At 39.2% G+C, this 16,151-nt stretch overlaps 1 protein-coding gene across 1 annotated transcript in view; it reads left to right on the top strand.

Moving 5' to 3' along the window:
• Positions 1-16,151, top strand: part of PIP4K2B (phosphatidylinositol-5-phosphate 4-kinase type 2 beta) — a 39,319-nt gene that overhangs the window by 9,299 nt on the left and 13,869 nt on the right. Inside the window, exon 8 of the mRNA XM_075177043.1 lies at positions 9,306-9,558. Coding sequence (XP_075033144.1) covers positions 9,306-9,558 — 253 coding nt within the window. The remainder of the gene's footprint in view (positions 1-9,305; positions 9,559-16,151) is intronic.

Below are 16,151 nucleotides of genomic sequence, written 5' to 3'. Positions count from 1 at the left end.
AAGAAAAACAAGGTAATACAGGTAGATATTTGAACCAAAGATACAAAAAGATCTAAGATTGGCAATGGTGTACCAAACCTCAGAGATTCATATGGCACGGGGGACCCGTAAATGGCCCCAAGTATGCTGTACAAGATGAGCGGACAGTTAAGGTGGGGAATGAAAGTGGACGGTTGCTGCTTTCCATCATGTACCAGGGGGCCCATATGGCATTGAATTTGTGTTCTTTACCATGTAGATAATGTGATACTTTCCATGCTTGCGATGTGCCAAACAATGTTTTTGAGAGCTCTGATAGTAGGGGGAGCAGGGTGTTTGTAATTTTTGACAGTTACGGATTTAGCGGTAGCAAGGATGTGAGAGACCAATTTGTTTGTGTGTGCGCTTTCATCTGATTAGGGGGGCAGGAGAAAAGGAAGGTCCATGGGTCTTTAGAAATCTGTTGGTCAGAAAGAGAGTTGAGAATGGATAAGTCTTTTTTCTAGAAGGGGATGATGTGGGAGCAAGTCCACCAAATGTGAAAGTGTGCCTATTTGTCCACAGTTCCGCCAGCAGTTTGAAATGGAGTTAGGGAATGTCTTGGAGCGTTTATCTGAGATATAATACCATCTATAGTAAAGCTTATGTGCTGCTTCCTTAATGTGTGTTGAAATAGAGCTTGTGAAAAATGTGAAAAACCCTTCTCTCACTCCCCCCCAAGACTCATCTAGGACCCTTTCCCATCCCTTCTCCTCTCATGGGGTCCCCGAGAGCCAAGGATAATGTCAATTAACAAGTTTATAGATTGAATATATCCTACCTTGAGTTCGGTCTCTCAGGAAGTCTGCAGGAGGAAGAGATATTAGGAAACGTCTCGCCTAGAAGAATTCAAAGAACAGAATGGAAAGTTTTTGATAAATATTGTTTAGAGTGGCCCAATTGTTTCTAATCATGGGCCCAATTTGAACTGAGGAGAGGAAAAGCTACGCAGTGGGGGCAGGGTTGTTCCATAATGGGACGAAGGGGATAGAGGGGAAGATAATTTGAGTTGGGATTGACAATAATACCATATAGACAGGCAAAATTTGAGAGAGAGGAAGAGGATTTGAGTGAGGCTGGTATGTCAGTTTATGGCCCCATATGGAGGCTGTGTACTTTGTAATGGTTAGTTTAAGTCTAACCACGGTATGGTATTTATTGTAGGAAGCGAATGTAGCTGCTGTTTGACTTGGATGGCATTATAGGTAGTATAATTTAACATCTAAGAATCTGCTTCTTAAGGATGGTCATAGACATACTGGGAGATTTATCATTCCAGATGAATCTTAGGAAGGCCGTATTGTACGTCTTCAAAACCTATTTTTGGAACTCTCACTGGGAGAGCAATTTAGGAATCTGATTTTAATTGCAGTGATCCCTCCTAGCATAATACATCTCCTCCAGGTGTTAAGAACTCTGGAGATAAGCTGGGGAACGTTTTGATGATACAAATTGCTGTCCGAAGAAGTAATGAACAACCCTAAATATTTTAATTTGTGTTGTTGCTATTCGAGTGTAAAATTTGACTGGACACAATCTTTCATATGTGGTGAAAAACGAGCGCTCAAAAAATATAATATAATATTTATACGGTAATATTGTGCGCGAAAAGCGTTCATACGGTAGTTTACTTGCGGCATTTCAGCTCGCCGCTCAGGGGGCTGCGAGCTGAAATTCCGCGAATAATTACCGTATTAACGGTAAGATTTTTTGAGCGCTCGTTTGTTAGCGTTAACGCTAACAATTGAATACGCCCCTTAGAAGTTGATTTTATAGCCCGACAGGATGCCATATTATATTATTAGATTATCTGGTATATGGCCGGTAAAGAATTATTGGGCTGGGTGAGGGATAGGAGAATATCGTCTGCGTTTCATTTAAACAATTAGCTAGGATCTTTGCATAAAGTTTGATATGTGTGTTAAGCAGTGATATAGGTCTATAACTGGCACATTAATGAGGATCCTTCCCTTTATGTATCATCGCTATCCTGGCTTGTCAGTTAGATTTTTTTTACCTGACCTAGCTGTTGCTTCAAGTTGTCTTGGGAGAGTCAGACGGGGACACCTTATGCATACCAGTGTGTGGGTCAGCTGCTGCACATGCTGATGAGTCTAGATACCAACTTGGAAGTGCCAGCCTGGGCTAGGTCTCTTGGCCCAGTCCATTGCTGAGTTAACTCTGCTAGCCACACGTCCCCAACAGGTGAGAAAATTTCCCCCCTTGGCTGCTGCTGCTACAGAAACCTCAGGGAAAAACCTGTTCACCCAAGCACTGAGAGTCTATGGGCCTTGTAGCAGCTCCACATGACAAACCAGCTTGGGCTAGAAGTCTGGTGATGTCAGTGCAGGGGCTCATGTCTGTCTCCTCTAGGAGTGGATATTGGAGTCTGCTGCGCCAACTACATCACGCAAGCAAAAGTCCTGTATCGCTTCAGTACTGGTTTGAATTGGACTGTTTGGCCTAGGGGAATTCAAACTTTGAGCATTCCTCCTGTGCTGGGCTAGATTCTTTTTAGAAAGCATGGCATTTATGTTTTCGTTTGGTAAAGAAGAGAATCAGTAATTTTGCTCAGAGTTTATGAAGAGAGGATTAGGCTGAAACGTAGGGTACTGACCCCTCTGCTCAGTGAGGATACAGTTACATGAGAGTCTTCTCTCAAAGTAGCTTCCCCATTGCATGGCTATCCAGGGGACCCACTATTCTTATTTCCAGCGCTGCAGCCCTTAAGGATGGCATGGACCAGAAGGTTGAGGACATATGTGCTTACATTTCCATGGTGGTTGGGCCTCTTTTAGACCAGTTAGCCTCCGCTTGGGATAATAAGATGGTAGAAAGGGGGTTGGAACAGCTTGCTGAAGACTTGCTGTCTGACAGGCCCAGGTCTGACTTGTTGGTCTTGATGGAGCACACCGATGAGACATCTAAGTAGGGAAGGGATGGTCTCATAGGGGTGAGCATTTCAGCCTCTGTCTTTTGAGCATGCAGGGCACTTTGGCTTAATACCTGTGGAGCAGATGTGGAGTCTAGGAAGACTTGGAGTCCCTGTCATTCTTAAAGGGTCCAGGTTTGGCTAAGATTATTACCCATGCCATAAAGGAAAAGAAAGGCCTTTTCTGCCCCTTGTTGCTCCAGTTTTCATTGTGTGAAGAAGGCAAGATATGAATTTCTAGAGAACACTACTTTTGTTCCATATGGAAAACAGAGGGGAAAAAGCAGGTTTGATCAGCCAAGCATTCATCTGCTAGACCTTCAGACAAATGGTCGGCAGAATGGGCAAATCTGCCAACTGAGGTTTGTGTGGTGGCAGCCTGTCTGGTTCTTTTCTGGGACTGCTGGTTCTATTCCACCTTCAATGGTGGAAGGCATATTTACTGCCTATGAAGACCATAAGGCCTCAGTCCAGAAGCCAGAGGGATTATTTCCGTCCCCTTTTGAAGTTGGCAACCATTAACACCCAGCCTGGGTGGACATGTTCAAGATTGAGTAACTCAATGAATTCAGGGTTGTCAGAATCGTCAATATGCGCCTTTGCCGTTCTGAGAAGGACATCGGTGTCTTCTCAGATTTGCCATTCAGATCTAGGTTTTCAATTTTATTTTTTTGCATGGCTTTTCGATATGGCTCTTTTTACCAAGGATGTTCACAAAGATCATGTCAATTATGGTTACATGAGAGGACCTTGCCTCAGACTTAGGTGCAAGAAACCGTATAGACCTTGGAATCTTTTGGTTGGATCTACCTTCTCAGTGAATGATGTGTCCTGGGGCTGCTGGTCGACACCTGACATTATAGGCTGTTCCTGCAAGAATACAATATTGTTTATAGTCATGAAGATAGACCTCTGTTCATTTTGCAGGAACGTCTTAGGGTTAATGGTCATGACCTGCAAGGCAGCTTCATTTACACAGTTACTCTGAAATTAGTTTTAATCAAACTCCTGTCAAAATGGAACTAGTCTTAGTCATCTCTCCATCTAGTTTTTCCTGACTATCTCCATAGGTTTTTTCATTTGCTCCTCCGGTGGCTGAGTCGCCACATCAGGGGTCACCCTTTTACCATTGGGAGTGGACTATGGTGAAAATGGATGTTAACCTTGTGGGCCGGGAGAGGGGGGTTCATTCTCAGGGTGTTTACTCTCGGGTGTAGTCAAAGCTCCCAAAACATGGATTGGAATAGGGATCTGTCCTTAATACTGTAGTCTGAGGCCACAATCTCTTGCGACACAGAGCTGTAAATTTTCTTACAGACAATGCCACAGCAGTGGCTTACCTCAACCATCAGGGAGGCACCAAGAGCCCCCTGTAAGAAATCTACAAAATATTGCAATGGGTGGATCGGAATGTTCAGGCCATTGTGGTGGTTTTCTCATCACTGTAGTGGAAATTTAGGAGACCGATTTTATCAGCAGGTAAGTCCTTCAGGTGGAAAGTTTTTTCACAAGGTGGAGCGCTTCTGCGCCGGAACTAAGTTTCCAAAGGCATTCTAACGTTCTTGGTAGACATGTTGATTACTTGAATTTTCACCTGATTTACCTGTTTTCTCATTAGCCAGACTTCTGTGTGTTCTCTAGATGGTATAAAGAGAGGCTAATTGAGTCATCCTGGTTCTTCTGGACTGGTCAAGAGGATTGTGGTAAGTAGACATTCTCAACAGAGCAGCTGGTCCATTATGCTTTCTGCCTCTGTGATAAGACCATGTAAGTTAGGGCCTCTATTTTCTCATCCAGTTTTAGAGTGACTGGTTTTTAATGTCATAGATAGATAGATAGATAGATATGGGTTTGTCTGACAAGGTGGTTGAGCCCATGCTTAAGGCAAGAAAACCAGTTTGGCTAATTAATTTTGCAAGGTGTGGAAGTCTTATATCTCAGTGTTAAAAGGCGAGGTATCCTGCCTACCCCTTCCAGTGCCCCATCTTTTGTTCATTAAGTGGGTTCACGTTTTCACTTTAAATCAGAGATTGTTGTTCCGACTTATTCTTCTCTCGCAATCTTTAGGTCCGTCCATGCTGTTTTTGAATATGGACCATACCGCTTCTGTTCGCAAGACTTCTGATTTGTTTGTGCTGTATGATGCGCACACGCTGTCTCTTGATATTTGGACCACTTCCACTATTCGGTTGCCGCACATTCAGTCTGCTCGGCTGGTGCTGGTGGGCATAAAAGCTCATTCAACCAGAGCTGTTGGTGTTTTGTGGGTGGCGCGTTGCGGTGCTTCGGCCGAGCAGTTGTGCTGGACTGCTATGTGGACATCTGTCCACACCTTTTCACAATTCCACAAGTTGCAGGGCTTTGCATCTCAAAATGCTCGCTTTTTCAGAGTATTACCTCTCTTAGGGGCAGTTTTGGGATGTCCCCATTGTCTCTCACTGAATAAAAGAGGATTTTTGTTTCTCGCCATAAAATCCATTTTTCTTCATTGGAGGACATTGCGCTCCCACCCTTTGCTCTGATTGGTTTCATCGTTGCCTGTTTTGGTGTTTTCCCTGTTTAGGCCCTCTCTTCTGGGCTTTGTTATTTAAAAACTGTGGATGGTTTCCCATGAGAGGAGCATAGTAGGGGTGGAGCTATCCTCCCAACACTTTAAGTTTACAACCACCTACTATAATCCAATGTCTCGCAGTGTCCCCCAATGGACTAAGAGAAATGGATTTTACAGTGAGTAACAAAATTCCTCTTTGGTTTTTTTTTTTGTTTTTGTTTAAATCTGGTAACTTCCTTTTATTAACATGGTGCAAAAATCAGATATTTGATGTAGCCTAGTACAAATTAGATTTTTTAAAGTATCTCTTTGGTCACCAGCACACTTAAAGCAAAAGTACTGCTTCAGTGTTGTTTAGTAAGTAATTATAACCCTCTCCAATCTAGGTCCACTTATAGTATAGACACTAGAAAAAGAAAATTATGCATCTGCACTGGACTCTTTATTTTATATCTAGGTATTATCTCATAGTCCACCTATCTCTTTTTATTATATCATAGATAGTGCACTCCAGAATAGGATTCACATATTAAAGAAAAGAAAAAAGGTATTCTGTATGGAGAAACTCCGGAGTGCATTTTAAAAAAGGATAATTTTTATTCTCATCCACTATGGGTGCATGACATGCATATTCAGCAAGGCAGGAGTTTAATGTTGTTCTTGCTCCACAAATTTTAGTTAAGAGCTATGAAATTTTGCATTTTCCAAGCTGACAATAGACTCATGGGGAATTCTACAGTCTGACTCACTTTGTAAATACATATTGTATGCAATCTATACTAAAGTGGCAGAGGGCAATCCATACTGTACATTAAAGCACAACTCTACCTTCAGTTTAAACGTGCCCTCCCACCCCCTTCATTTTTCCCATCTTTATCTAAAGCCAAGATGACTCAAACTCTAGCTAGCTTTACCCGCTAAGATGGTCATAGCTTTCAATATATCTCTATGGAACAGCTTCCATAAAGTTTTATTGTAGAAAAGTGGAGAGATATCAATCATCCCAGCATGAGAGCTCAGAGGGTAAAATTATCAAGCTGCGGGTTTGAAAAAGTGGAGTTATTACCTATAGCAACCGATCAGATGCTGGTTATCCTTTAAATAAAATACCCCGTATTTGCTGTACATGTGGGTTTGGGATGGTTCCACTAAAAATTTCCTTTACAAGTTCCATGCAGTTTAAAAAACAAAACATTTTAGATGAATTGTAGATTGTCAGGGCTGTTCAACTGCAGTCACTCTGAGGTCTTACAGTTGGGCACGTATGATAGAAATTAGATATTCTTATGAGATTCCAAACAAAAGTCCAATTTGGAAGGTGCAAAAGGCGTCCCATTATATGTATAGGGACAAGCCTGGTCTCCAGCACCTCCAGAGAGCAGTGGTTGAAGTGGCTGTATAGAAATATGTAATGGAATGTAAGTGAATGGAATTTGATAGTTTTACAATGGAAGCATTAGGAAAAGTGGCAGTATGGCACCCCACCGTATACACCTCCACATCATCCACTGTCCGAGATGATGGAAAATTCAAGTACTTTACTGGGAAGAAAGATTGGTTGCCTTCCACCGCAAGAAGAACACATCCCTAATCTGACAAATAGAGTTTTGCTGTCTCACAGACTTGTCCATTCCATTTTGGCCAGCAAATCTGTATGCTGACCAATAGAAGCAGGTACAGTTTTGCCAAGCTAGGCGTGTAGAATGTCACAAAAGAGCATTTGTGCTGCAATTTTCCACATTTGCAGTTCGTAAATGGTCCTTTATTGCTTTGAATTCACAAATGTGTATATTTTAACATTTATTTTAATTTTACAAAATTCACAAACTAATTTGACTTTAATTTAAACCTCAAAGTGAACATGGTCATATTACAGTCATATTAACCAATGTTTTTTGAATAGTTTGTTAAAATATTATTTATATCCAGAATTGTTTTTTATTTATTTTTTTTCTTCTTCATTAATTATGTTAATATTGCCTCTTTCAACCTTTAATGTACAAACCTGCTGTGTATAAGGTGCAGGGAACCAATTCCAAACACCAACCATCTTGTTTGGATATCCTGACTGTGATTGCCTGCAATAGCTAGGGATGCCCAGGAGAGTTCAGACGCTATTTCCAGCCTTTTTACTAGAGCATATGGTCGGCAAGTTAGTTAGTTGCCAGAATTGTTTCTATTTCTTGCCCTGCAATGTAACATATCTCTGCTGGCTGTTATAACGTTGCCTTGTGTTGTATCTTAAAGCCACAACGTAAAATACTATACCAAAAGATATATAAGAAAAATCACGGAAGAAGGCTACAAAGAGAAAGTAATGTATCTAGTAAAAGTTGCAACAGGGATTTCCCAAGCCAGTAATTTAAGGCCATGTAAATTCCTCTTCTACTGGAACCATCTGTTTTTTGTCTCTTTCAGCAAGAATGTAAAAAGAACTATGGTATTTACACTTGTCATTAACTGTAAGAAAATGGATAAAATGGTACTTTCAGCTTTTCTGGTATTCTAAAAATTGGTCTAGTTTGACCAGTATAGGCATTTCACTATATTAAAAAGTTCAATGTTACACTGCCTTATAAAGAGAATCTGTGGTAGAGTAACTATAGAATCCATTAGTGTGACCATAGCACAGGAGAGTTAGAGCATCGTGTATAATTAACAGAAGAGCCCTAGTTTTGTCTCTGGACACTATAACTCAGAATGTTTTTGTCTAGAATTCAGGTTCCCTACATATCTAGAATATATAGACTTATTGGAACTAGATTCCTGTAACTTCTATTTTTTTTTCTTTTTTTTTTTCAATACTGCATTTAGTTTTTTTGTTTCAGAATTACAGGAGTCCTACGCCGAGACAAGTTTACTAGCTGCAAGCTCAGGCCCTAGGGAAAACCTTCTTGTTCAGTAGACTCAGAGCTGGAGTCGGTAAACAAAATAAAAACTGGGTCATGAAGAGAGAGAGGGCAGAGATTAGGGATTGTAGATAACCTCTGGGTATGGCTGGTATAGTAATATTCCTGCAGTGATAACTTCACACTAGCTAGATTTAGCTAGATGCGCATAATTGTGGATGGCTTCTAAAAAAAACCTCCACTTGCTAACAGCAATGACTGCTTCAGCCACACTGCATCTAGGAACATATTGAACATCCAATGAGGGCATTTTGAAACCTTACAGGATAATTCATAGATATATTTTATTAAATATTAACTTAGTTGGAATGCTTTGGTTTAAGAAAACTATTTATTTTAATTTTGGGTGAAATCAAGTTAGGCAAGTTGAAATACAAATTATTACATTCACTCCTGTGAACCTGATTCAACAATATTTCTTATGCCTGGAACGATCCAGCACAGGAGATTATCTCCTATTTAGATAGGCATTTTTCAAACTGACCACAGCACCTTCCCTGTGGACCTTCTATTTAAAAGAACATGAGGTTAATTTTGATAACCTTGCTGTCATTTTGAAAAAGGCTTTTCCAAGCAGTAGGAGATTTCTTTTAATTCCAATTCTATAAAGTATCTAGGCTTTAAATATTATTACCACTATTTGCACATACATAGGAAACAAACTGTAAATACATAACATTTTAAGGTTTTGTAAATAAATGGCGTCTCCTTTTTAAATGTATATATTCATTTTTTTTCTTTTACTACAAATAAATGTCCCTTATTGGAATTAGCACAAATTCTGTGATATGCTAATAGTATAGCTTTAAAGTAAAAGTTGTATCTTGCGCAGGTAAAATTGTTTGCGTAAATTCCCATAATTGCCATGTTCAGACCGCTCTTTTTCCAACCCCAGTTTCTGTCTGTGCTGAAGATCATGGATTATAGCCTCCTGGTGGGCCTACATGATGTGGATCGAGCAGAGCAGGAGGAGATGGAAGTAGAGGAGCGGGCAGAGGAAGAGGAGTGTGAAGATGGCTCTGGGAATCCCATTTGTTCATATGGCACTCCCCCAGATAGCCCTGGGAATCTACTTAACTTCCCTCGATTCTTTGGGCCAGGAGAGTTTGACCCGTCCGTGGATGTTTATGCAATGAAGAGCCATGACAGTGAGTACCATAGGGCTAAATAGTGAAAGTCGACACATTTGAAGTGTAAGCTCAAGGCCGGGTAGAGAAGGTTAATAGGATCAAATAATAATAATAACATTGAACTACTTGTCCTAAGATCAGCTAACACATTGAGTCATTAAGAAAAGTAAGGCAGAAAAGAAGTAAATGTTCTCTGCCACAAACCATATTACAATACAAGGGGTGCAAATTAGTTTATTTTGCACAAAAGTTAAATACTGTCTGTTTTTTTTTTTCATCTAGAACACAAATACTTGATAGCTTTATTTTATTTTTACACTGAAACTTAAAGTTGATCTAGGACATACCTTATCCCAACTATAAAGCTGTCCCCACATTTTAAATTTACCTCACCTTCCAATGCAATATGGTTTTGCCCAGGTGAAAAGTTACTCCTTTTCAATGCTTTGCTCTCCTTAATGACTCAGGCCTATTGTGGTTAAATATAAACGAGCAGGGCTGTATTTAGAGTTTATGCTGCTACTCTATTGTGCAGAACTGAGTGCCCATGTCACTTGATCATTTGCAGCTAAAATAGAACTCCTGAACGGTGAATAGGAACAATATTTTATTTAATGTACACACATGTTCCACAACAATAACTCTGTTCAAAACAACAGCCAAGGACCAATTACACAAACGCACTCTAATATACATTATAACATGTTATGTGAGGACATCCTCAAAACCATCTACCTTATCTAGCCTATTAGTATACAAAAACTTGTACGTTTTCCAAACTTACATGTAATGTATCTGGATACAGCCAGTCTAGATGCCCCATGGAAAGATAGACAGCAGTCCTCACCCGATGGTGCCCGATGAGAGTTAGCACGGAGTGTGCGACATAAGACAAGAGAATTCTAGTAATAATAATTACTATTCTGTCCAGGGTTGCCAAACACTATCTCATAAATATAAATAAAATAATGTACTAGTAAATAGAGTATTGACTAGACCACAGATACTAAATGCCTTGTCTCCTCCAGGCTACCATGCTTTACAAAAATGTTTTAGTATTATAATAGTAAATGACCTGTTACATATTAGTCATTGATATGGTTATACATTTACATAGCAAAATAACATTAACTTGTCAATGTAAGTTTATCATTGACCCATCTGTAAATAATATCTATATAAATAGCATGCTTTACTTGGCATATTCTGACATTATACAGTGAATGGGATAGTCCACCACACAGGAGTAAGAAAACTCAGGGTTAAATTAGAAACTGAAAATCAGTCACATTAATACAATTTCATATATGTACTGCTGCAACCGAAACCAACGTGTGGTGAGATGTACACACTAGTAACACTGAGCATGGGGTCATTACCAGCAATCGGCAGAAGAGTGAATGATTGGGGGAGCTGTGCATGGTGTGTGTGTTCGTTTACACTTGTTGGGTATGTGTGTGTTGTTTTGTTTTTTGTTTTTTTTCTTAAGTCTCAAACAGTATAAAATTGTGTCTTTGGATGTACATATATTGATGTTGACAACTAAGGGCTGATTCAATTAGTTGTGAGGTTCCATATGCATTTATTGTCATTTTTGGCTTTGAGGTGCTAACCAATATAAGCAAAGATCATTATCTGCAGTATCATACGGTAACATAGCTGCAAGATTACTACGGAATTGAATTGACCCCTTTAGTGTGCGTTTTTTTTTTTCTTTGTAGTGAGTTGTTGGTGTTTTTTGTGGGATTTTGTTTTTTATTTGTAAAAAAAAAACAACAAAATCTGTATGTAAAAAATGTATTATAAAGAATAATGTACACAGGTAAAAAAAATAAGTCAGTTTGGAGTTCTGTGACCTATATGAAGGCATTTAGCACACCTAATATTGTTAGAATTTACTCTTCAGTTTACATTATGCCATACATGATCATGTTTTGAGGTCAGAGCTTATTCATTATAAGGCACATTAACCCCTTGATGCTGAACAAACTCGAATCGAGATGACAGACAGGAGGTGTGCCTACATGCAGATCTTTTCTAATTGATTGTTCACCTCCTGTAACTAAATAACCTAACAACACAAATTGAACAATGAAAAGATGAGCACTATGGGGAGTTTCTTTTCAGCTCCACTCTGAACAACAAGTTTGGCAGTATAATGTGTATTGTAGTGTAGAGCAGGCTTGTTCAACCTATACTTCTCCATGATGCCTATCTTTGGCATAGTGGATAGGTTAGTGTACTGTATAGTTTTGTGTAGTATATTGCAACATAAGTTTTTTTTCTTTTTAATAACTTTGCAAAAATCTCAGAAAAACTTTTTCACTTTGTCATTATGGGGTATTATGTGTAGAATTTTGAGGGGAAATATGAATTTATTCCATTGTGGAATAAGGCTGTAACATAACAAAATGTGGAAAAAGTGAAGTGCTGTGAATACTTTCCAGATGCACTGTAGATCCTTTTTCGGTGTCATAATCTCATTTGGATTTCAGAATGAGGATTAGTTTTCCAAGAGAAGTGGTATAGATCTGTAAGCGATAAAGGGCCTAGGACCAAGCTTTCTGGTACTCCAACTAATAGAGGAAGTGGGAACAGGACCTGATTATCCAATAGGCTGCAGCCTAGGGCACAAGGCTTTTTGGGGGGAGAGGGGTTGCAAAATTTTAACAGGGAGATGTATAGACTGAAATCCTTTTTTTAAATATAAGAGAATAGTTGTTCTCCAAATTACAAATAAAACATGAAAGAAAAATTAAAGGTTTTAATTTTTACGTGTTCCCCTGGTAAAGGCTGAAGATCAGTCATTGTTGAGCGGACACTTGAAGATAAGCTGAGTAGGAGACACAAGGATGGTGTCATGCCCAGACGTAACCGCCCCCTCCACCTTCTAATCTACACACTCAGTAGTGCTTGTTCATCCCTCCATTCTACTGTACAGTTATGATTTTAATAATAACTAAATGAGTGTCATGACCCTTTTAAAAAGACAAGTGGAGCCGAGTTTTGAAACCACAGGAACATAAACATTGGTGAGGGTGAAAGCAGTCTGATTTAAAATTAAGGATGAGTTTGTTTTTACCTAACATATATTAGCTTGACATGGAAGGCGAGGGGGCATATTCCCCTAGAATGGCCTGAACCCAAAATCAGGCACTAAGTGGGACTAGGTAAGTCCAGAGAAACTAATACTCAAGAAGCTGTTTGATAAGAAGAATGAGAACCAAGATAGGACAGTGTCCCGAAGACCTATGGAATATAGTGTTTGTATGAGAAATTAGTGGATAACAATGTCAAATGCAGCAGAGATGTTCATGAGAATAAAAAGTTAGCAGTGGTCAAATAACTGTCTTAATTAGTGCAGTCTCTGTGGACTGTTGGAAATGGAGGGTTTAGTAGGATTGTGAGGAAAAGTGTAGGCAAGCCACTCAAGAAGCCTGCAGGGAAATGAAAGTTAATACTTGGGACTCAGATTAGAGTCAGAATTATCTTTATCATAGTAGGAGTAATAACCACATGTTTGACTAATGATGGAAAGTTACTAGTGGTTAGGAGAGATTAGATGTTAAAACAGAGATGAACACGAGATAGAGTGGCTGATTTGTGAGGGAACAGGATTAAGTGGACGAGTGGGAGAGTAGATAACCTCTTCATTTGTGGTATTAAGAAAGAGATGAGAAATGTTTGGACACTGGGGAAATGCAGGGAGTAGGGGAGGAGATCAAGTCATGGGACTGCTGTGGTGGGCAGAACAGGCTGTATTGGTGGATATGAGGCTATTATGCTCGTGACAACATTTAATTTGGTGGGCATAGGTCAGCTACGATTAGTTTTATGGATTCCACATTCTGTATTTGCTATACTGTGCATTTTGAAAGCTATGATTGTTGGGGTTGGATACAATAGGCAGAGGATAGTGATTGGTATGAGGCAGTTACTCTGGCATAGCCTGTATATGGTTGGTATGGGACTATGGTGCGCATAATGCATATTATGCTGGACACTGGCCATATATAATAGCCATTAGATTGGTGGACATGATGTAGTTAAGTTGAGCACAGTCTGCATATAGTGGTCATGAAAATGTGTGTACTTGATTATGTTATTTTGGGCAGATGCTATTTGATCTACCTGGAACTGGCAGGGGTGAGGCATGTCAGTGCCCACTAGTATATGGTGTACGTGGGACATTGGTGGGCATGAAATGTTACTGTATGCACAGGCATGCATTTAATGGACACAAGTATGCTGCAAACAGTATTTAATCTCTGCCATTCCACACCTGATATTTACTGGTTTTCTCTGCACATTTATGTATTATAATTCATAACCACACACTACATATATTAATTTTTATCGTTTGTACTGTAATTTGTTCACTCCTGAATGTGAACCACTTCTTTAATCTGAGACATGCCAAGCTGTGCCTGTACACAGCTCTTCTCTCCGTAACTGTTCAACTCCTGTCATTGAATGCTGCATATATATATGTGTATATATATATATATATATATATATATATATATATATATATATATATATATATATATATATATATATATGTATATATATATATATATATATATATGTGTGTGTGTATATATATATATACATACCTACCGTGGGTCAACAGTGTAATATATAATTTACTGTATAGTATAGGGCAGGCTTGTGTAACCTGTATCTCTACAGCTGTTGTAGAGCTAGCTACAAGCTACCATATGCAAATATAGATGCATTGAAATTTATATAAAAATATTTGTGCCTATATAACAGACAGAACAATCCAGGATGAAAGCCTGGTTAATACTCTTCATTTAATGCCTCTGATACTACAAATTTTAGGGGAGTGTCAGTTTTGAATCGTAAACAACTTAAACTTGATTCGTAAACTTAACTTTTATTATTTTATTAAACAGATCGTGAGGGTCAGTGTGTGTTTATTAGGGGCACTATTAATCTATCCCCGTTAACGATACTGACAGTGTATGTTCCACTCCCATATAATAGGGGTGTTAAAAAGTAAATAAAATAAAAAAAAGGGATCCATTATCCGTATGGGGTAGGGTCATATTTTTGCTCACTTAGATGCAGAGTTGGGATTGATAGAGGGCTGGTGATTTAAGCATCCAGATACCTCGCAGTATTCCTGCTTCTCTAATACATATTCTTTCTCTAGAATTGGTCTGCCTCTGTTTCTCGCAAACTGCTCCCTGGTGTACTGGAGGTGGAATATAGACCCAGGGGTATATCCGATCATTCACCTTGATGCTAATCCAGAACCTCCCAAAGGGTCAGATGTTTTGAATGCTTAATCCCTTTTGGCTGACCTTAATGGGGCAAGGCTCAGATCTTGAGGTTCATTGGGAAAGTTTTTTTTTTTTTCTCTCTGATAACTACTACTTGAACAAACTGCAAATTCAGTGGGATGCGTTCAAGGCATATTTACATGACACCTTGATTAGTAGAGTGACCCGAACCAAACAACAACCGAAGAAACTGGAGATAACTTTAGAACATAGATTCTAGATGTTAGAAGATTAATGCCCCGGTGCTGCGCTCTGCGAGAACTTTGAAAAATGGAATGGACAGATTACCTCCTAGAAAAATCTAACTTATTCCTATTCAAGTGGAACGGTGGCTTTATGTCTTATTTAGTGAAGTCATAAATCTCTCATACTAACATTCCAGAAAGGTTAGTTATAGCAGGACAAAGGCGAGTGAATATTCAAGTTATTGCTGACAAATTATATGCTTCTCAAGCACATTACTCTAATGAGGAATTGAGTAAGTATTTTCACACTATTACCCTTTTGAAATTCTCTAAGGAAGTAAAGAACTTTGCTGGGATCCTAATTGAGTTCCATAAAAAGAAAAACACAAGACTTCCCATCTCCTTAATACTTAATGGTTTTATGATTTCAGCCACTTTATCTAAATCCATGACCGATGCTTTGATTGTGGTTCTTTGATAGGCAGAGAAGTATCCTCTTAATTCTGACTCAAATCGCCCGATTTTAATTTTCTCAACAGATGTCAAGGTTCTTTCCAAAATCTTGGCAACCCATTTTAAGAGTTATTGAAGAGGTAATTTATCTAAAATGGCTATTCACAATGATATAAATGGCACATATCTGGAGTGAGGAATCTGTTGTAGTGTCCCTTGATGCTGCTAAGGCATTCAATTCTGTGGAATGACCATTTCTCTAGGAGGCATTAAAAAGATTTGGTGTAGGCCCAACTTTTATAGCTTGGGTCAACTGCTCAAGTCTCGTGGTTTGTGTAAATGGACTTCTAAACGCCATTAACTCAGCAGGGATGCCCCCTCACTTTAAAATATACTATTATGCTACCCAACTGCTGGTGCATATGAAGCAGTGTGTTTTGAAGGGCGAAAGCGAAGGGCTCTATTAGAACAGAAGAGATTGTGGTATAGGGCACCTCTCATAGAGCAAGCCATAAAAGTCTGGGACATTTTAAGTGGTCTAGGTATTGATCCAGACACTCCTCTGCTTATGTTACCAGAATTGGTTTGATTACGTGGTAGATCTGAGTGATTGTGCTATGGTGTCAACTCACTGGGGCAATTATACTCCGATAATAGTCTCAAA

Source organism: Mixophyes fleayi, chromosome 6 (assembly GCF_038048845.1).
Source record: "Mixophyes fleayi isolate aMixFle1 chromosome 6, aMixFle1.hap1, whole genome shotgun sequence".
Lineage (NCBI taxonomy): Eukaryota > Metazoa > Chordata > Amphibia > Anura > Limnodynastidae > Mixophyes > Mixophyes fleayi.
Note: the sequence above shows the minus strand (reverse complement) of the source record. Positions and strands in the feature narration are given on the sequence as shown.